This window comes from Anarrhichthys ocellatus, unplaced genomic scaffold, assembly GCF_004355925.1.
Source record: "Anarrhichthys ocellatus isolate YVR2014 unplaced genomic scaffold, GSC_Weel_1.0 scaffold37, whole genome shotgun sequence".
NCBI classification, from domain to species: Eukaryota; Metazoa; Chordata; class Actinopteri; order Perciformes; family Anarhichadidae; genus Anarrhichthys; species Anarrhichthys ocellatus.
Window position 1 is genome coordinate 1,536,485 of NW_022280067.1, and position 21,433 is coordinate 1,557,917.

Genomic DNA, 21,433 nt, shown 5'->3' on the forward strand with positions numbered 1-21,433 from the left:
AGGTGCAATGCTCATTAAAATTCTTCACTGGAAGGATTTTAATATGAAAATACAAAGTCACCTGGGGGGAAAGTGAACTTCTCAGTAATCTAACAGAGAAAAAGTGGATGTCAGTCACTTAAAGCAAAACTTACCCTAATAAGGGTTTTCATGTCAGCAGGTCCTTTCTGACAGCAGACCTTTTGACTTGAAGGTTTTAGTTAATGACGGCTAAGTTCCTTTAAACCATAGGAAGGAGCCAGCATGCACAGCAGCAGGGACCTGCAAACAGCACACCTGAAAGGAATGCACGCCTCGATGATATTACTTATTAAACTTGTGCTATTCTTTCTGCTGTGACATGTCAAAATGGCTGCTGTTAAAATCCAACATGACTTCCCCATCACCTGCTCAGCCACTGCTCAGTGCTGCCAACGGTGGCGATACTGAAACAGTACATTGCACTGCCATCTGCAAAACAGGTATTATCCAAACATGCTGGCATTTAGCATGATGGTGGACATCAGCCTGCCTACATAGCTAAACACATTTTCTATCTAATTAGCATGGCTAGCCTAGATTTTATATTGCACAACATTGCCAGCCACTTGACAACATTATTTCCCTTCCTGTAAATATCACACAGAATAATTGAGTACCTTCTGTATTATTCAGAATGTTTTCCCTAGTATACACTTATTTTCCCACAATTATATTTTTCAAAATGTTCACAAAGGCAAAGAAGTGTTGACACTGTTTTTGAGAAAAATCTGGTTAAGGCAACTGCTGCATTGGTTGAATATATAAAGGATGTTATATGTAGGCTACCTGATTTTTCTTTTTTGTTATCCGAGGTCATTTATATAGTAAAGCCACAACTCCGAAGTGTACTGCCCCTTTAAGGAAGAAGCCGCCCACTCAACATGTGACACAAGGAAGCAGAGACAGCACCTTTGTAGGACGTTTAAATACAACGCTGCATTAAACCAAAGTGTAGCGAACTCTCTCTGAAAACATATCATATGTATTCAACCTGCTCTGTCTGACAGTATGCCGGGATATTACATACTAACGGTGGCGTGAGCAAAGATCAATGAAAAGGAAATACCGTCAACAGTTCTCTGTTTGTCAGGGCAACATGTTTGCATCGCTCCTGATTCCTACTTTAACGCTACTGTTTCCAGTTGGACTGTCCTCGCTACCTCTCGTTATCAATACGTGGCCATTCAAGAATGCGACGGCTGCAGGTAAAGTTAGGCCGTACAGTCACGTGACTGCGTGTTTATACGGAACTGTTTCAAAAGTTTCATTCCGTCTGGAGACATTGTTGCCAAAATCTGCAGAGAAACATACCACCCAAAATGTATATAATATAAAGGCTTTATTTGTTGTATATAAATGTGTGTACGTCACGGTTATTATTATTATCTTAATCGTTTTGCACATCAAAGCATTGCTTCTGTAGGCCTTAAAAATAATCACTGGACAGATCAGTTGCAGGAAATTCTGCAATAAAGGCTCCTGTACTTTAATGTTTGCAGCACTAATCTGCAATATATTATACAGCAAATATACTGTACCGTGTATTCTATACTTTCAATTTCATTATGAAGATGAAAACAGTCGTTTGGTCACCTGTACCTGCAAAGTAGTATTAAAAAAACTAAAATCGTAAAAATAAATTCTCCTAATGCTGTTATTAAGCCTCACAGTCTAAAAAGAAATGACATTTTCAAGCCGGTACACATGAATTTAGCAGATAAGCCATTAGAAGCCATGACATTAGAGGATACCATGTATCAGACACATCAACACGTCTGATATGATTTGTTGTTATTCTGGGACATCCTCGGCCTTGTGTTTTGTGACATGCGTCTACTTTGAATTGTTAAGTAACATCTAATTTCTAACAGTCTTGTTGCAGAGCAGGAGCTGTAGTGTTATGAATTAATTTAGTAGCAAATGGTCATAGCTGAGCACTGTGTCATTTTGCTATTAGATGACTCATCATAGCCCAAAAAATGTTGTTATTATCTAAGTGAATGAATTTTTTCCATTTCATTCCTGATTAGAGTTCTGATGACATATTCACAGCTGAAACCATTAGTCGCTGGATAGAAAATGTATCAGCAACTATTATAATCCACCGATTAGTTGTTTCTGTCATTTATCAATGAAATATATCAGCTTGTCGCTGTCTTATCTCCTTTGGTTTTGGACCGTTTGTCGAAGAAAAAACCCAAACATTTAAGACATCTCCTTGGGTTTTAGTAGTGAAAGGCGTTTTTCATTATTTTCTGTCATCTTATTGGCCAAGACGACAGAGAGTGAGATGTGCAAACCCTGGCAAGCACCATAACCAATTGCCAGGTCGGTTCTACCTATTTGATTTCCTACAAGATGATACATCGGACATGTTCAAATTGAAACTGAAAATATTGTGACTTATCTGTCGAGTGGACTTCAACCAGCCGCACAGCTCAACACGAAAAAAGAAATGATAGAAATGGTGCTCGAAACATCTCAAGCGGCATCATCAAAACCTGCAGGTGATTAAAGTTCCCTCAAAAAATCTCCCCATTTGATAGATGGATAGCCTTTAATTTATCAGATGTGCATCACCTATTTTCCCCGAGGCGGGTGTGAAAATGAAAAATGCTATCTGTTCTGTGGGTAGATATTTAAAAGTGTAGTCTGTGAGCCCCCATTGATCCGCCCATGCAGATCTCTTTTCCTTAGGGGGCTTACAGAAGCAGCTGAGAATAGCAGGCGAATCTCCTCTTACATTCTGCTGTGTTTTCTGAGTGTAAAGGACTGTAATGCTGAGTTTCATATGTTAAAGAAAAGAAAAAAGAATTATATCCTGAGACAAGAGCACTTACCAAAGATGGTAGACAGACAGAATTTATAGATGGATGAATCATAAGTGATAAGAGGAGGAATTGGTGGTGGCATCCCGCTGAACACAGTGTGATGGTCTGAGAATTTAGTGGCAAGCTGGTGACAGTGCTGCCAGTTGGTATTTTGATCCCCCGTGGGCACTTGGGGGATCAGTGACCAAATGCTTGTCAGCTCACATTCCATTTATTAGGAATCCATCGTAGTGGTCATCTCATGCGTCATCTTTATATATATATTTATACACACACAATTTAGTACATTACTGTTAAAATTCAGCCTATTTGTTTGCAATAATGGTCTACTACTAATTTATATCTTAGCATCTCATTTAGTTTTTTTTTACTTGCGCGATTTCCTTTATATACATATTTAATTAGCATATTTAATTGGCATTGTTGGAGGGAACTTGAGACCCAGTATTTGACGACTGCTTCTGTAATTGTTGGGTATTTGATCCTAAATGACTTGAAACATCTGAACCTTCAACTCATCTGTGCAGATATGTAAACTGGACAAATAGATTCATTGAATTTCAATAATTACCCTTCATATTTAACATCATTTAAAATCATAATCTCCAAGAAAGCACGCTGAGTTGGGAGATTGTTGTTCACTATTTATAGGATGAGAAACCAGTACTTGTAAATAACATTTAACGCTCAACTGAAGTAATATGTGGTTTGCTAAACGTGTTTTCTGGTATCAGATCATTTTACATTAGCTGTCAAAATTGCTATAAAACAAGATATGAATTATACGGTAAAGTCTCAGAACAGGACGCAAACTTTCTTTCCCAGCATGGTTGTTTATAACTGACCTTATCTTACCTCTCCCAGGACAAAACTAAGCTCAACAATGTTGCATGGCCACTGTAATATCATGTGACCGGTGAACAGTGTTTACTTCCTTGTAGTTTATCGTGTACTGAATGTTTCACTGTGCTCTGTTTTATACTGTAGCATGGAGTACCCTGCAGTCTGGTGGCTCAGTGTTGGATGCAGTGGAGAAGGGCTGTGCCCGCTGCGAGATGGAACAGTGTCATGGCAGCGTGGGCTATGGTGGGAGCCCAGATGAGTCCGGAGAGACCACGCTGGATGCCATGATCATGAACGGGTAAACCACGGACGGGCATGAACTGCGCTTTTAGTTGAAAGCAAAAATAGGAAATGAGATGGTTACGAATATTTGTAATGCAGCAGGAAGAAGCAGTCGATTACGAAGATGGGTAACATGTAGAATGTGCGTGTGGCTATTTGGAACAGCTGTTTGGTTTCTATCCAGCTGCCATTTGTGCCACCTGAAAGCAGCTGTGTGAGACAGTACAAGCCCAGTTTTATCTTTGCAAATCTTCTGTTTATGCTTGGATTTCTATCAATGCTGTTGTTCTGAATTCCATAAAACAAAAAAAGAAAAAAAAACATGAAATAGATTGAACATAAATGACCTGTATTTAATTCAAAAAGGCCACTGAAATTATGCACCAGCAGCTGTCAGCATGTTACTGTCACAAGTTGTGCTATCTCTCTGTTTTTAACATTTACGGCTGTAACTGGTTGACCTTTGCAGCCAGCCTCTCTTTAATAAAGCACTGATTAAGATTCTCATTTGGATCTGAAAGCTTGCCAGTTATTACATTCTTACAAACATTTACACATTCAGGAGTTATCACGGGAGGCAAATGTCAGCTTCGCGACGCCAGACAAAAGGCAAGCAGCTTGTTATTACCATATGGAATGTTCCTTCTTCCATTTGGCAGGAAGAAAACACTTTTTTTTGTTTTGGTGACATAGTCATGAATACATTGTGGGGAGAGGATAGCCTCCCACTCACTATCCAATAAAGCTGCGTGAGAATCACCAGCAGACATATTGCACACTTTGACTGAGCAGAGGAATCGAAACACCTGTACAGTTATATGCGATCCAATGGAACAGCCCTGCAATAAATATGAGCTCTGTAATAAATTCAAAGTGTAACGTTCATTGTTTGATCTTGTGTCTGCGAGACACTCAACTCTATGGCAACAAGGAGACTTTAGTTGGTTGAGGTGAATCAATATTAGAAGCACCACAACAAGCTGCAGCCTCAGAGGTTTTTATCACCAGGCATTTCTAGTGAATTGCATCACACTATAAAGAGATAATCGCAACCATGTAACGTGTAAGAGTTAAAGATAATATCTAGAAAATATTATGTTTTTTCTTGGAAACACAAAAGTTCTGTTTACATTCAGTGTTACCGGAATATGTACCCTTGAGGTCTAACAAGTGTAACGTGATGAATGCATTACCGTTCCTCAATAAAACATCGGCAAAAGCAGATTTTTCTTAAGTTTGAAACCTGCATCAGAGCCACAGATCGGTGGCACAGTGTGACATCACTGGCAGGAATGTGGAGGCTATCACTCGTTTCCTTGTCGCACAAGACAAACGAAACGAGGACCCACTCTCAAAAAAAACCCCAGCTCCGTCACGCTTCGACAAGTAAACATTCCACAGCGCTTGTGTCCAGTCAACCAGTAGTGATGCTTATTTTCTGGCTATTCTTTGTGGCCAGGGATACAATGGAGGTGGGTGCAGTTGCAGACCTGAGAAGAATCAAGAACGCCATTGGAGTAGCGAGAGCTGTGATGGAGCACACGGACCACACGCTGCTGGTGGGAGAGTCAGGTACGTGAGGATCAATACCCACAAAAGTAAAAAAACAAACAAACAAAATATGGTTTGTGTCGGAAAGGATAATCTTGACATTTAGAAATCCAGTCACATATGTAAAGATGCATGTGTATAAAATTAACTGAACAGAGATCTAACACGTATGTTTAAAGGAGACACCTTGATTTTTGAATTTGCATACGTTTTTGAAGCACTTCAGTAAGCTTCGCGCCACAGAACACCAGCAGGTAGCGATGAATGCGTGGCCTTCAGGTTTTTTTCATGACAGCAGTAAAAGAATGGAGGAGCAGCTCATCTCTCTGCAAGTAATTTAAAGGTAACTGAAGGCCAATGTTGAAACATTTTATTCCACTATGATGAGTGACTTGTCAACCAAATAATACAACTCAAAAAACCTCCCACATTTTTTTCCCAGTGAGATTCAGTTTTGCTTTCTTATAGGAACGATAAGGTCACTGCTAAAAACAGTAGTGATGTAGGACTTGGCTAAAATGAGATTAGATGGCCTCCAGCCCCTCCTTTTGTTTCCTTCTAACCCAAGGTCAGTGTGTGTAACTTGACCTGAAAGTAGTGCTTCTCTCTTTATAGCGTCTGTGTTTGCTGAAAACATGGGCTTCATCGCAGAAGACCTGACTACCAACAAATCTGTGAATATTTTCTCCCAGTGGCTGAAGGGCAACTGCCAACCTAATTATCGAAAGGTGTGTGCGCGCGCGCGTGTGTGCGCGCGCGCGTGTGTGTGTGTGTGTGTGTGTGTGTGTGTGTGTGTGTGTGTGTGTGTGTGTGTGTGTGTATTAGAGGATGTGTTTTTCCTCACTTGTACAGGCTACAGGCGTGCTGCTTCTAAAAGATTGATAATAAGCAGAAAAACTGACAGGCATACGAAAGAAGTTGGTGGTGGAGGTGATGCCCTACAGCGATGGCTTTTTTACATTCTTTAAAACGAAACCTGTTCACTTCCTCAATAATGCCCCAAAATCTCCAGTGTCGGATTTCTTCTTGTTTTCTTTTCAGTCAGCCAGTTATTGCTCCAGAGAGTGTGCAGTGCCCTGTTGATCAAATGATCACCGTTTTTCCACTTGGGGCTGATCCAGTTCAAGGACCTCCACTGAAGGCCACTGAGCTGCTTCACTACCAAACATAGGAGTTAAATGCTTTGTTGAAGGTCATCTCTTCAATGGTGGATGTAGAGAAAAATCGAAGCACTCCACTACCTCCCAACTGATCCTGCCAATAAAATCGTTGTATTTAGCGAGCACCGGGAAGTTAGCGAAATGTGTTACAGATTTGGTTTAGAAGTGTACAAAAGCATGCAGCAGTAAATACTGACAAATAGTACAAGACACAAAACAGGAGAGAGTACTAAGTATTGGTCTCCATAAAAGTATGCATTCAATACTTCCACAAAGTGTACAATCCATCGGGCAGTCTCTTTGTTTTGGGGACAATTTCAGATTGTTGCTGAGGTCACAGGAGAACAACCGAACCTCCATTCTGGGAAACTAAAGAGAATGTTTTCAAGGGTTTTACCTTCACCATCATGAAATGGAATATTTTAGACTTTGCTTTATGAATTATGCACATTAAGCAGACTAGTTGCTCCTGACTTTGCTTTATTAATGGCATGATGGCAGCCCTGTATAAAAGTAATGCTGATGCAGATACATGCCATATGAAAAGACCTTTGCTTTAACATTTAAGTTTACCTTTTATGGCCCCGCGTTTTGTTCACTTACACTCAAAATGTGACAGACTTCCACTTGCATGTAACATCAAAGGAACAGAATGAACTTTTTCACACCTCCCTGCAGGTCAAGCTGGTGCATCGCTCACTCATGAGAGCAGAGGAGGCACCTTGAGGTAGAGAGACAGGGAAACCTTTTCTCAAACCACACTACCCTCAGGTACACTAGGTTGTCGGTCTCAATAAAACATGGGATTTGACTGCAGCAGGGATTTAAAGTGAGATGCTTTGTTCATTTAATGGTTCAGTCACTGGAAATAAGATACTGGAGAGAGTCCAGACGGAACAAGACTCCCTTCTGTTTATTATCAGGTGCCAAACCACTCGTGAGAATTGAGCTGATAGCTTTATTTCATTACACGACAGCAAATCAAAGTGAATGGCTGAATTTTATCACACGCCTTGATTATGAAATTATGCAAACGGCGTTGATGTTTTCTTTCCTGTCAAAAGAATGTGTTTCCAGATCCCTCCGAGTCCTGTGGACCCTACAAGCAAAGGGCGACAGTGAGACAGAACAAGAGGCCACAGCATGCCAATACGCGCTCCCATGACACCATAGGTAGGTTTTTATCTGTTAACACGGAACGTGAAGCAAAGCCAGCTTTCCTCAGGCTTTTTATACAGTTTAGTATGTAAGCGCTTCATTGAAACCAGGCATGGATGAGAGCGAGAAGCAGCATAATGTGCCAAAAAAAAGAACACAGACGGACCTACTGAAGTACGGATGTAGAGGTTAACGGGGAGCAATTCAATTCTGGAGGTCTTACATTTTTGTTTGTCTAAATAAAAAATCTCATCTTTAAAGGCGGCATGTCATGCTCATTTTCAGGTCCATACTTGTATTTTTGGGTTACTGCTAGAACATGTGCACATGCTTTAATGTTCGAAAAACATTATTTTCCTCATACCGTCTGTCTGAATATACCTGTGTTCACCCTCCGTCTGAAAACGCTTCATTTTGCGCGCCTGTCTCTTTAAGACCCCCTCCCGCAAAAAGTTCAGTCTGCTCTGATTATCTTGCGAATAAAACGTGCCGCTCCTTTGCAAAGGAAGTACTCAAGCTGCGGGCGGTATATTCTAAAGAGCCTGCATGCGGCGCAGGAAGGGGAGCCAAATCTGAACCGCTTGTTGAATCACATGGCATCTGATCCAGTCAGCCTGCAAAGAAATATGATTTATTTTTTCACAGTTTGTGGGTACCCAAATGTATGTGCACAGAAATTGTACAGAAATTGTATTTTTTGACCTGCCCCAATTTAATGTGATGTGAGGCAGACCATTGTTTGGATCAGGGCACCTGGAATCGTTAGGAATTGAATATGCTGTCAAAAACCTTCGGGAGTATTAGCGCTACCTCACAAAAGGGCTTGAAATGACTTTTTCTTTAGCTAAAAGGATATCCTGGGGGGATAGCTGACATACCACTTCTTTGGTTTTTGCAACAGGGATGGTGGCTCTTGATCGAAATGGTCACATGGCTGCTGGTACATCGACCAACGGTCTCACTCACAAAGTTCCAGGGTTTGTAGATCAGTGTCCTAATCTACAGTACAGTACATGTTTTAGGATACTGTTTTCAGTTGTATAACATTTTTAAGCCTTTGCCATTTAATAAAAAAAATATAAGTTACACTCTTTTTCATTTTGTCTGCACTTTGTGGCATCGTGTCTGTTTTAAAACCCTGCTCACTTTCCCGTCCTGCAGTCGCGTCGGGGACTCTCCTATCGTTGGAGCCGGGGCCTACGCAGATAGCTCAGCTGGAGGTGCTGCTGCTACCGGAGATGGAGACCTCATGATGCGCTTTCTGCCAAGGTACCCGTCGTTTGTTGTGCTTTCTTCCTCAGTTCGAAATGTACATGAAAATACCTTACCATCATAAATAGTCATCCAGCAGAATTCCTCTCAACAGTGTTGCATTTTAAATTCCATGATAAATAGGCTGACTGGAACTCCACACTAACCAGGGTTTATTGGTACTTTTTTTAATAACAGGAATGTTAGTTTTTTTTTCTTGACATGAAGAACTGTGTTTCAGTGACTAATGACATTTGTGTCACGTGCAGTTTTTTTAACAGCCAATTTCTGGAGTGAACCTCCTGCTGAAAGTGCAACAACATTATTATAAAAGAGTGGAGGTGTGACTACATTGCCCCAAAACTGTCATATGTACATTTCTCAGAAGGGATATTTTTGGAGACTAAAGCAGTTTGTTTCCAGGCTGTGAGAATTTGGCAGTCTCCAATGGTTTATTTTTTAAAAAGATTTATTTATCTAGGATAGTTTGGGGAGTACACAGAGTGTTTTCTTTAAAGTTGCACTGAGCTTTACATTCATAGTCACACACACACACCCACTCCTGAGGGGCCGTGTATTTCAATCACAGCTTTCTGATTCACTTCCTGGAACGATTGGGGGTTACGTTTTTTAAAGAAGACCTCGCTACTAGTGTGAACTGAAGTGTTTATCATTCATTCTCCATGCCATACACAGTTTTTGTAAGTATGATTACAAGCCTTCCCAGGGACCTCACTGTCAACACGTAGCAGTAACACATCACCAACAGCAGGCCGTGTTAAAATCCATCACGCTGGTCCAAAAATCCCAAACCTTTCCTTGAACAAGTGTTATGAAATACTTTTAAATATAAAGTACCTCTCTCCAAAAATGGGAATTGTACTCTTATTAGCTTGCTATCTTGTGTGGAAAATAACACCAAAGATGTACAGTACAACTCCTGGCATAAGAATTTACAAAGGAATAAATTTACCTCTTTATAATCCCAAACTTTTACAAGGCAATTTTAGGAAATTGCAATGTGTTACTCACTCACACTCTTATACATTTGACTGCAAATAGAGTTAATGACTCCCATATTGTCTCTGTAGAGCAAGTAATTAGGATTGCGGTGATGGTCAACGTCTACAAATTGTCCCACTTGTGAACACTTATGAAGTAGTGGGATGACTCTCTTGCATGGAGTGAGGCTGGCAGGTTTTTTTATATTTCATCAGTTTTTCTTGACATTGATTTGTTTGCATCAGATTTATCCCACACCATAATTGTAGGCGCGTCCTCATCATCAGCCTGGTTGGTGGCCCTGACAGCACTTGTTAGCCTGCCTCATGTGTACTGCATGTAATCCTGCCAACAGTTACTTGGCCGTGGAGCTGATGAGGGCCGGGGCAGATCCCTCGGCAGCCTGCAAGACGGCAATTTCCAGAATCAAGAGGCATTACTCAGACTTCTTTGGAGCCATCATCTGTGCTAACACAACAGGTCATTATGGTGAGTGTTGAGGTTCACAAATACGGACTGTTCAGCTACTGGCAAAGGTGTTAAGACACACGCGCTCGCATCTACAGAGGTGTAGACGAGCAGACGGATATGCATAAACACATTGATAGGGTACGTTTTTTTGTTATTTATATGCATTTGCTTTCAATTTGCAAAACATATTAAACTTCCATATTTAAGTTCTGAAAAAAACATTCAAAACAATCTGTTTTGAACAGATGAATAATCTGTATGAAAAATATATCGGGTTGCTTCCTTTTAAATAGTCATTAAAATATTACCGACACGGAGTTTACACATGCTTTTAGAATATTGGCATTTTAAAGGGAATAAATACTTTTTTCTGTGTTTTTTTATCTCCTAAGGTGCCGCCTGTAACAAAGTCCCGGGCTTGTCCCAGTTTCACTACATGGTGTCAAACTCAGAGTCCAGCTCACCAATCCTGAAATCTGTGGACTGCTTTTAAATGTTGTTCGACCGTGTGCATCTCTTCTATGTACTTGCATGAATTAACACTCTCCATACAAAAAAAAAATAAAAGTAATTGTTTCTGCTTTTACTTGTTTTCATTCTGTATTTATTCATCATTCTCACGACAACTTTGAAACACATATTTGAAAGATTAACATACCAAGACATGATACAAATACAATGCACATTTTTGTACAAACAAGCGGTTGGGCATGATCTAAAGGTCATACAGTTGATAGATATTCTCCATTTAACAGTTGTTCAGTACAAATCTGTGTATTTTACAACATTAATTATGAGTTAAAGAGTCTCTTTCTATATCATATTTATACCCATGTATTTAAATGAACATATAAACAGAGTTTCCAGTAGAAGTAGAACATCAACAACCAGGAAGTATTGAAACCCCTGGTCCATTCTCTGCCCACTGGAAAGAGTCACACTGTTTACCCTTTTGAAAGCTGCAAATGTAGAAATTCCGGCCGTTGTTGGGTCCCAATTTCAGAACGGTCCTCATTAAACAGCGTTTCCCATGGTGACAAAAGGGGAAGTGCGAGTCAGCCCACTGCAACAGAGGAAATAAGTTTTTATTAACTATGTTGTTATCTTTTATTTCAGGCATTAAAATTTGATGCCAGCACATTGCAAAGGCTGTGGCTAAGCTGAAACTAATTTTCTGGGCTCCGTGATGCCACAGAGATCAGCTGCTTTCCATATTCACCTCGAAGAAGTTACACTTGGTGTCTCTGGGAAGCGAGCAGGCGTAGAACCGTCGTCCCTTGTTCTCCCCGTCCTTGTGGACCGTTCTGAGGACAGCCGGGCGACGATGCGATGCACAACACGGGGCACTGGGACTGGAAGAAGCGGAGGGGCTGCGGCGCGTCGCTTCTGTTTTGCGCATACTGACAGGAGTGAAGAAAACAAGTCTTATTAGTTTGAGACAAATAGATAAAACACAAGTGTACCCGTCACATCAAACCTCATTAGCGAACAAACAACCTCTCTTCAACAGTGTGTGCTGGTAATAATGGCATTTGCATTGCGTCCTACTCATCAATCTTCACTTTTCTTTTTAACAATGTCGCATTACAATTTCACAGTCACATGCTTTTTTTTTTTTTTTCCTATCTCACTTATCTGCCTGAGGTTGCAAAAAAACTTCTCTTATTATAAACTTATTCATGAAAAGCGAAGCGAGAGATCCACTCACCCGGAGTTGGGGGCTCCATTTTGAGCATTGTTACTGGGAAAGGGGCTGTGATCAATTCTCATTTTCTTGGATGGGTGACTGTAGGAGGCCAGTGATTCCCCATTGGAGAGCTCGGCACTTTGCCTCTGCCAGCCACCAGAGGCATAATTGGGGCTTGTTGTCCCTTGGCAGACGCTGTATTTATATAAACCTCGCTCTGCCGCCAAGGAATTCAAATGACTGCCGGCTGGGGAGAGTGGGGAGTTTACAGGCTTTGGCTTCTTGCTCAAGTCAGAGAAAACAAGGGTGGAAGTCCCGAACGCAGACCTCCAGTTGACTTTGAGCTCCTCCTGTGGCTTCTTGAAGGCAGTGCAGGGGTATTTAATCAAATCAGCGGTGAAGGGTGATGCCTCAGTGTTAATGTCATCTTTGTGGACTGTGGAGACGGAAGCCAGAGTGAGAAACTCATTTCATGTTTAGCAGCTGCAGCTTATTTCCGACGCACTGGCTGCTCCCATAAAATGCAGGTTGTTGTCGGCTTTAAGCGGTTATCTTGCTATAAAATTTACCAGTAAGCAGCTGACTGCCGCGCTGTGTCGTCAAATAAAGTGTCACACAAGCTGCCGTGCTGAAGAGGCGCTCATGCAAGGTCCTGTGAAACGATGCCCCATTATAAAAAAAACAAGTAGGCGAGGTTTTCAGTAACGGTGAACTACGGTGCTTGACATCAAAGTCATCGACACAAAGCTGCGGTTGAGTATTACTCTTCCCCCTCACTCAACCACCATCAATGTGCCCTTGAGCAAGGCACTCAACCCCCTGCTGTTTTAGCGAAGCAGCTCAGTGTTCAACAGTAGAAAATGGAATAAAACTGTACAAATGAAAATCTAAATATTTAGCTCAACTTTCTCTGAGGGAAATAAATGTGTCACTGGATGTTGCACATGTGTACGGCACATCTACATTTGGCTGACTCATATTTAAATGTTGAACAGTCGACAGCCCCATTCAAACTCAGATGGTTACAAGTAACGTCCCTGTAGAAATGATTCACCCTGTTAAATCTTAGAGCTGCTATTCTGAGCCACTGGTGGGCCTCAGAGAGCCATCTAGTGGGATGCTGAGGTACTGCTGCATGTTTAGATTAAAGAAAAAACATTTCTATGGTAATCACAAAGCTAATTATTTTTTATATCTAAATGTGCTCAATAATTCACGTAAATGGAAAAAAAATGAATTAAAATGCATAATTCCGATGAACACTTAAATGATGTGTAGGAAATTTGGGGTTTAGAAGTGTGTTTTAAGAAATTCCAATAGAAGTGTTTAATGATTCATAATTAAGAAATCATGATTAGAAGAGATAAAGATTCATAATTGTAGGTGTTTTAGAATTTGTAGTTAGAAGTGTTTTGTAGTTAGAAGTGTATCTTAGTAGAATTTGTAGCACCTTTATATTTGTTTGTGAAACTTGTGAAGGTTTTTGACAAAAGTTGCAAATCCTTATCTTTATATAGAATGTTTATCGTAGGAGTGTTAAGCCATAAAAGACAGTCATTGAATGTATTAAACTGTGAAGAATAGCCAAGGGAAAGTCAGACTTCTAGACAGACATTTGCAGGTTGTACCCGCGCGAGGGTTTTCGGAAGCCTGACGCCAGGAGGAGGCAACCGAAATTAGCCAATAGGAATTAAGATGTGCAAAAGGGTGGGATTTCAAACTGTATGAGGAAGTGCTGGAAGGGCTATTCGCTCTCTTCTTGCTCGGCTCTCAGCGTGGAAACATCTGTGTTTTCAGGCTGAGTCGCGAGTGAATAGCTTTTCCGCGCGGACCATATTATTATATATTCTGTTAGTAGTGTACTTCATTCTGTAATTGTATTAGCTTCAGTAGGATTAAATACTTTTAATTGTAAACCAGTATTTGGTAGATTTATTAAGAAGCAACTCTACTGTAAAACAACAGTGGAGCGTGCTCTCCGGCCTTCTCTCGGTGGGGAAGATTTCAGCCTCCACAGATGTCACTACGGCAATCGGGTAGAGATGCTACTAGCTAACCAACGTCGCTAAATGGATCGTTTTTTTGAAACAAGGAGATGTGGGAGACAGCCCTGTACCAGCAAAGGTCTGTTGAACACAGGGGATGTTTTTTTTTAGTGCGATTAATTCGAGGCTCCGTAGACACGAGCGTCTACGGAGCCTAGAGTTACAAAAGGTTAAGAAAACCCGTCTTACTGGATTTGTTGTGGCTTTTTTAATTCACGTTAATCAACAGGTAAAGACCCTTTTGTGGCAAAGTGGCTCTACAAAGTAATCTAAATGAATTTCAAATGCCCAATATTTTCTACAGGCACTGTGAATTCAGTGTCCAAAGTGTGATTTTATCTGAACCAAACTGCAGGAGTCATGGCCAAAACGTAGGTCGACTTATGACAACCGGCCATGCTTGGAAAGCTCAGCACATCAAAATCAGCCGTGAACAAACTCCAGTCCTGAGTGATTCTCTTACAGCTGCACAATCAGCCGTCATTAAAGAAAAGCGGGATTTCATCAGAATTTGGCAGAAACGATCCTAAAAAGAATAAACAAATACAAAGTAGAGCGTTCAGCTGTGCACCAGAGAGACAGCAGGGACACTTCTCTCAAACACTGGTTCACTGCTGCCGTAATCTCAACATAGTCAGAGAAAAATGGCCAACTGACAGACACGCTCATTGCGCTGCAATATACTGTGCACGCGCACACGCACACACACACACGGGTCATTCAGCTAAACTACAGCTACTATCATTTTATCTCTTGCTAACAAGGACCTTCTGTCACCCCATTAAACTCAGTGACTGTACAAACAGGACATTTCACTCACCCTCCGGTCTTGGAGTGAGGCAGGCATCACAGGCTTTTGCTGCTGGCTGGTTGATGAGCGTGCAGAGCTGACAGGCCCAGTCCTCTTCCTCCCTCTTAGCCACGTTATCATTGGTCCTCTCACTGTAGGCCCAGCTAATCAAACTGTTCCTGACCGGGAGCTTACTGGAGAGAAGAAACGCAAGAGGGACTGCCGTTAGAAACCTGCTAAAACAGGCGCACTAATGAGTCAAACGTGTTCACTGTGGCGGCAATAATGCCGCTGTGTTTGTTCATCCTAAAAACTGGACACACACTTGTACCCATCAATGAGGGGAGACACATTGTTTTGACTACTTTTTGTTATTCTAATATTTTGTCCACCTCATCTATATCAATGATGGTAGGCTACGTTTCTGAAACACCAATCAGAATGACAATTCAATTACACAGCAGCACAAAATACTGAATCACCAACTTTCTAAAACAACAAAAACAGAAAACATGATCTTACAATGTGTGCATGTGTAAACATACATGGATTATTCATATTACAGGCATTCATTATTAGGAACTGCAATAAGAGCAATACAAATATATACTATAAAAAACATATACTATTGTTGTAAGCCGATTGAAGGAAACGCAGGCAAAGAGAAGAGGCAACTTTAACTTGACAAACATTTGCAGATCAAGCAGAGGATGAAGATATGCGACAAGGCAACGGGTTTCACATAATTGCTCCGAGCATACATGTTAGTGCTCTGACATGAAGCTCAGCTATGTTTGACAAGAAGGCAAATCTGCAATGCCAACAGTCATGGAGGAGGAAAGCAGTAGCGGCTTTCAGGAAACTTTCCTCACAGATTGCTTTATCAGCTGTGTAATGCGTTGTAAGGGCTTTAGGCTCTAACCCCTCGCAAAGCTTTGCTCAAATACAACCCAGGAGGTGTTGAGCCTGTGCCCTGTCTGGCAAACGCAGCCATATATGCGCATTAATTTCCCCCCCCATAACACTTCCCACTCCCTGCCAAGCCCATCTGCCTGCAAAGATGGCCTCGCTAAATTTGAGCGTATTATCTAAAAATGCTTTTGAACTTTTCTGCAAAGACTAGATTTGGAAAAATGACACCGTGTCGCTTCTTGGTATTGAATCAAAAATTATTAAAATGTATTAAGAAAATCGAATGGAAAAAGGTTTTATCCTATTGGAACCTTTTATTTTAAAGATTTAAAAAAGTAAACACACTAAATGTAATGTAAGCCAAACAACAATTACATTTTTTGTCTTACTTCAGGTTATCAAATATCTTTGAGCAACACCGAGACCAAACTCCAGTGAAACAATCCCTGCATGCATGCCAGACACTATACCTCTACAGTCAAAGTGTCAAATGTCTGAGGATTTGTACCTGACGTCGACCCCGCTGGGATCTCCCTTCTGACAGCTCTCGCAGAAGTAAGTCATCCTGCCATTGTCTCCGAGACGACACACTGCGATGACATGAAAGCACTGGCCGCACCGGGGACGCTTGTAGACTTTGTAATGTTTGTAGAGGGGAGAGCCAGATTTGCGACACTGATAGAGATGAGGAAGGCAGACAAGAGTGAATAAAAAAAGACAAGGATAAAGAGCAAACAAAAAAAGCATTCACCTTCCCTTGCTTATCTATTATGCATGGACAGGAATATTTGTTTTATCTTTTCTCTCGGCGGTGGGGCTTTGGTTTTCCTCTCCTTCCTCTGCAATGCAGGATTTGAAGTTAATCTGCTGTTGCGAGTCAGTCTAAATGAGGTGTCAGCTAAATACCTGCAAGTAACTGTGCACGCACATACAGAGCTATACCACTGTTTTGAATACTGCCTCAGCTATTGATGTAGAAACATCTAACCTTGCAAAACAGAAGAGTGAAATCACGCGTCATCTTCACCAAGTGGTGGATCTGCTCGTCTGTCAACTGTTGGACCTGAAGAATCAAGCGGCACAGTTAGCTTCGGTTCACCGACAGAGAGAGAACAAACCTCGTTTGTATAGCTCTTCATTTCAAGGCAGAGATGAAAGGCGCTTCACAGTCAGCAAATCAATAATACAAGCTATAAACAATAAAAACAGCAGACGCGAACGAGAAAAACTGGATTTAAAATGATGCAACGGGAAAAGAAAAATGACATACAATGTATTTCTAAGACTTGAAGGCCAGGCAGCAAAGAACCTAACTATGGCTCACACAGAGTGAAGAAGAAAAAGCACACAAACTTACACCACTTGTAGCTTTTTCAGGACAGCTCGGGGCTTGATGAAGGAGGGGAAGCGCGTAAAGATTCAGAGGACCCAGAAGAAGGGGCCAAAGGTCCGGCATGCTATATTTTTAAACCCCATCTAATACTTTCTAAAGGTGAGCAGAGCCAAACCATAGCTGCATAGTAGCAGCATTCATGGCACAAAGTGTCTCTTACTGGCAATGGATAAAAATAAAAATCACACTTTTCTTCTCCGCTTGCTTAATTCCTTATTTCCTAAGAGAATTGTGAAGCATTGGATCTTTCTCATTTCACGTGATATGAATTCCAGATCATGAATAATACATATTAAAGTGATGTTTTGTAAAAAAAACATGTTAAGAGTCAGAAGGAAAAGTTCCTATTTGAGTCTCGACAAAGACGATATACATTCAAGAAATAAAATCCCCAATTCAAAACAGGCCCATCTGTGTCGCAATGCGCTTGTTTTTTCTTTTCCCTGCTTCACCCTCCTCATTGCAATGCATCAGTCAATCATGCAGGAGCTTAAAGGTTGGGTTTTTTTTTCTGTGAGAGTTGTCCTGCATTTTTATTTGTTCCCCTGCTGAACACAATCCATCAGCTTTCCCGTACCTTCACGGCCGGGTGGAGGCCCGAGTCAAACAGGGCTTCGTTTTTAATGATGTTGCCGACTCCTGGCATGACGGCCTGGTCGAGGAGAACGTCGCACAGCATCCTGCTGCTTTGGGTCCTCACCGCCTCCACGGAGCGGGATAAGCTGAACTTGGAGGAGCACACGTCCAGACTCTCCAAGGCCCTCACCCTTTGCTCACAGTCCTTTGTCAACCTGCAAGTAACGCACTTTTACAACACTGGAGGACCTTAGAAAACGTGTGCCACGAGGTTCTGGAGGTTAAACATTTCAAAACGGTTTCATATATTCTGTTACAGTTTGTTTGTTATGAGGTAGGACAGCGTAGGTTAAACTTTCAGACGGCAGAAATAAATGTGTGTCTGGCTGCTGAATAGTACACCGGGACCTTACAGTCAATGAACAGGACAAATGTCGACGCCGTGTTTTTCATGCAACAGTAGCCGCCGTCTTCAGACACAGCCTAATGTAGGACATGCCCACTGAGTGAGACTCACACTCCAAGGTGAACCTCTGTCACCTCAATCTATCCAGGCTACGCCGGTGTCCCTGTTACCTTATTTCCACCGTGCTGTCAAAGAAGCACACCGTGTCGTTAGTCAGGTGTATTTGCAGCACCGGTGCAGAGCTGGTCCTATCCTTCCTCTCAGCAGGGTTTATACGCATTGATCCATTCATCCCAAAATGGACTCTAAAGGATGGGAGCATGAAAGAAAAAGAAGGGAAGAAGATGACAAATTCCACTTACAGATAGCATGTCTCAGTTTGTGGAGAAGGCTTGGTAACAAAACGACGGAAAGGAGGCCCGGTGGTGGGAGACACTGGAAACGTCGCAGGCTCAAACCCCAAAATGCTGAAGGGTTCTCAGGCAAAGCAAGAACACTTCAACCTGCTTGCTCACTTCAGTGCAGCTGTGTATCCTCGAAAGACAACTGATTGATTTTATTTCATGATTAAAATAAGTACAGTGCAACTCTATACATTGTTACAATTTGGGTTGGGTTATTATATGAAGACATGTACAGTGTGTACTGTGAGAAAATACAAGTGTATCAGATGTTAAAGATTATACAATGTTGTTTTTGTACAGTTGAATTATCCCTTTAATATCTCTGGCTGCATTGCAAATCAATGATAGCAGTATCTGGATTTATTGAGCATTTGATTTAATGGATTAGCCAAAAACAGATAAATGTTGTTTCTCAACTGACTTGACGTACTCTACTGCTGAAAGTCCATCAGGTCACATAAACTGACCGTGTAACAGTATTTGGATTAACCCCAAAACCCCGGGTAGCATTGACTGAGCTAGAAGTGAGGCTACTCAGAGATTGTCACTGTGTTTTAAAAAGCATAGTTTATATTTTTAGTACACACTGCAGCTGCCCTTACAAAACATGAACTGTTGCATGCAGTATGCATTACGTTGCACTTTGACACTATAGCTTATATACCTGCTGTGCAGAGGATTGTGGGTCAGAGTAGCCAGAGAAGCATGCTTGCGTGCATACTGCAAAAGGCGACCAGATGCAGTAAGACATCATGGTATTTTTATCATACTGGATTTGTGATTTGTACTGGGACATATTTAATCTTTTCCTGGTATACTAGATAGTATGGTAATACGGGTATTGGAAGGCGCAGTAAACAGGCTTGTCCGTGATGAGCCAGGCCTGCGCAGATTTGATCCCCAGCCGTCGCCACACAATGCATGCCGGTTAGATTTGTGTCCGTCTTGATCCAGACTTGCTCCGACGCCATGCACACAATAACCTCAAGCTATCGAGGCCACTGCAGTTTATAGAGCCATGGCCCCAGTTTCTCTCATCCGACTGAGAGACCCAGGGCATCATGGGAAACGCCTGGCTGTCGCCTGATGAAAGACGCCGATTGGCTCTTTTAATTTTGACAACAAATCCCAATTATTTGTCTTCAATCCTAATTTTCTGTGCAATTTAACGTATGATTGTAGGCTATTAGTCTTATGTTGCGCAATATATATAAATATATATATATTTTTTTTACAAACAAATTTAAATAAATCTGATTGTGGTGTACAAACTACAGGTATCCTACAGATGGATCTAGCAGGATGTAAATATTGCTGTGACTTCCTGCTTTTAGTCCCCGCCCCCCTGCTGCTGCTGCAGATCTTTTCCTCCTTCCAGGCACAATTCATCTCGAACCAGCCTAATCTTTTTTTTTTTCTGGCAAACTAAGAAGTATGGTACTATGAGTTTTGTAATGCACACGTAGTAATTGCAAGTGTACAGCCCTCTACTTTACCTCAACGTTCTTGCACCAAAGGACATGAAGAGCTCCTTGCCCAGAGTTTCCACTCCGGTGTACGGACAACCAACAAAACCGTGGAAGGCATTTCCAGAAGGGTTGTTTTTCTGTTAGGAGACAACAAAACGTTAACGGAAAACGAGCTGGAGAATTATCTAACTGCACAAACTCCAGCGCTAATTGCGTCATAACATAACTTACGGTGGATGTTATCAAGCTGCCTCTGGTTTCCTTCCATTTCTGTCCTTTTTGGACTTTAGAGCGGATTTTCTCTCCGTTTAACGTGCACCCCGGACCTTCAACCATCTTCAAGTTCAGATTAAAAACAAAAACATTTACCAGTAAAACTATCCAGCAGCGGCTGAATGGAAAGTAAAACGTTGCTGTCGTCTCGATTCCCCGCCACGGGATTCAATTTTGCGCATGCGTTGTGCGGTTTGTATCCGGAAGTAGGCGGTACATGAATGGATGCGCCTATTACTGTCAATTACCTGTACTATGTAAAAAGAAATCACAACAACTCAGAATAATTACTGGTAGTTACATTTGCACAGCATGGACATTAATCATTACATTACAATACATTTTACACCACCTTTTAAAGCTTGTTTATGTACAGATTGATGTATTACTGCCTTTACCTTCAATTACTACTTCAACCACCAGTCATGGGAAGTTACATGTGAAATCGTAAAGCAATGGAGATAGTTGGCTAAATTCAGATTTCTCAACTTGCAGCCTTTTTGTAAAGTTTACTCCAAATATTTACATGCAAACCCCTTGATACAGTGTAACACACTTATTTTAGGATTAGTTTTAAAAATACAAGGATTTACTCGTCTGACACTGTACATTTTTTGAGACACTTTACAGGAGACAATAATCTGTGTTACATCTAGGGGTGGGCAATATTGTATTGACTGTCCACTTGAGGGCGCTGCTGTACCATTCTTGGGACTAATGCCCACACAAAGTATGACTTAACCTATAATAGATCGATAGATAACCAGACAGACAGACAGACAGACAGACAGGTAGATGTGACACACATGAAGTATACCTACTAACTTTTTCTGCATGTTTGTTTTCAGTCTGAATTACAAGTAATTAGTGTAATTGATCCACACACATTGAGTCATATAAAGTAACTA

At 41.3% G+C, this 21,433-nt stretch overlaps 2 protein-coding genes across 2 annotated transcripts; one reads left to right on the top strand and one right to left on the bottom strand.

The window, feature by feature from the left end:
- Positions 1 to 896: 896 nt before the first annotated feature.
- On the top strand, positions 897 to 11,156 carry aga (aspartylglucosaminidase). The gene is made up of 9 exons (XM_031866969.1): positions 897 to 1,226; positions 3,840 to 3,993; positions 5,437 to 5,549; positions 6,144 to 6,256; positions 7,753 to 7,861; positions 8,748 to 8,823; positions 9,008 to 9,115; positions 10,455 to 10,588; positions 10,963 to 11,156. Exons 1-9 carry the CDS (start codon positions 1,073 to 1,075, stop codon positions 11,061 to 11,063), a joined length of 1,062 nt encoding a protein of 353 aa, XP_031722829.1. The 5' UTR covers positions 897 to 1,072; the 3' UTR covers positions 11,064 to 11,156.
- neil3 (nei-like DNA glycosylase 3) lies at positions 10,960 to 20,704 on the bottom strand. Its single transcript, XM_031866968.1, has 10 exons — positions 20,484 to 20,704; positions 20,280 to 20,389; positions 18,550 to 18,684; positions 17,975 to 18,188; positions 16,993 to 17,067; positions 16,513 to 16,679; positions 15,123 to 15,286; positions 12,279 to 12,693; positions 11,790 to 11,970; positions 10,960 to 11,633 (listed from the first exon to the last, which is right to left on the bottom strand). The coding sequence occupies exons 1-10, from the start codon at positions 20,586 to 20,588 to the stop codon at positions 11,451 to 11,453; spliced, it is 1,749 nt and encodes a 582-aa protein (XP_031722828.1). The 5' UTR covers positions 20,589 to 20,704; the 3' UTR covers positions 10,960 to 11,450.
- Positions 20,705 to 21,433: the final 729 nt, after the last annotated feature.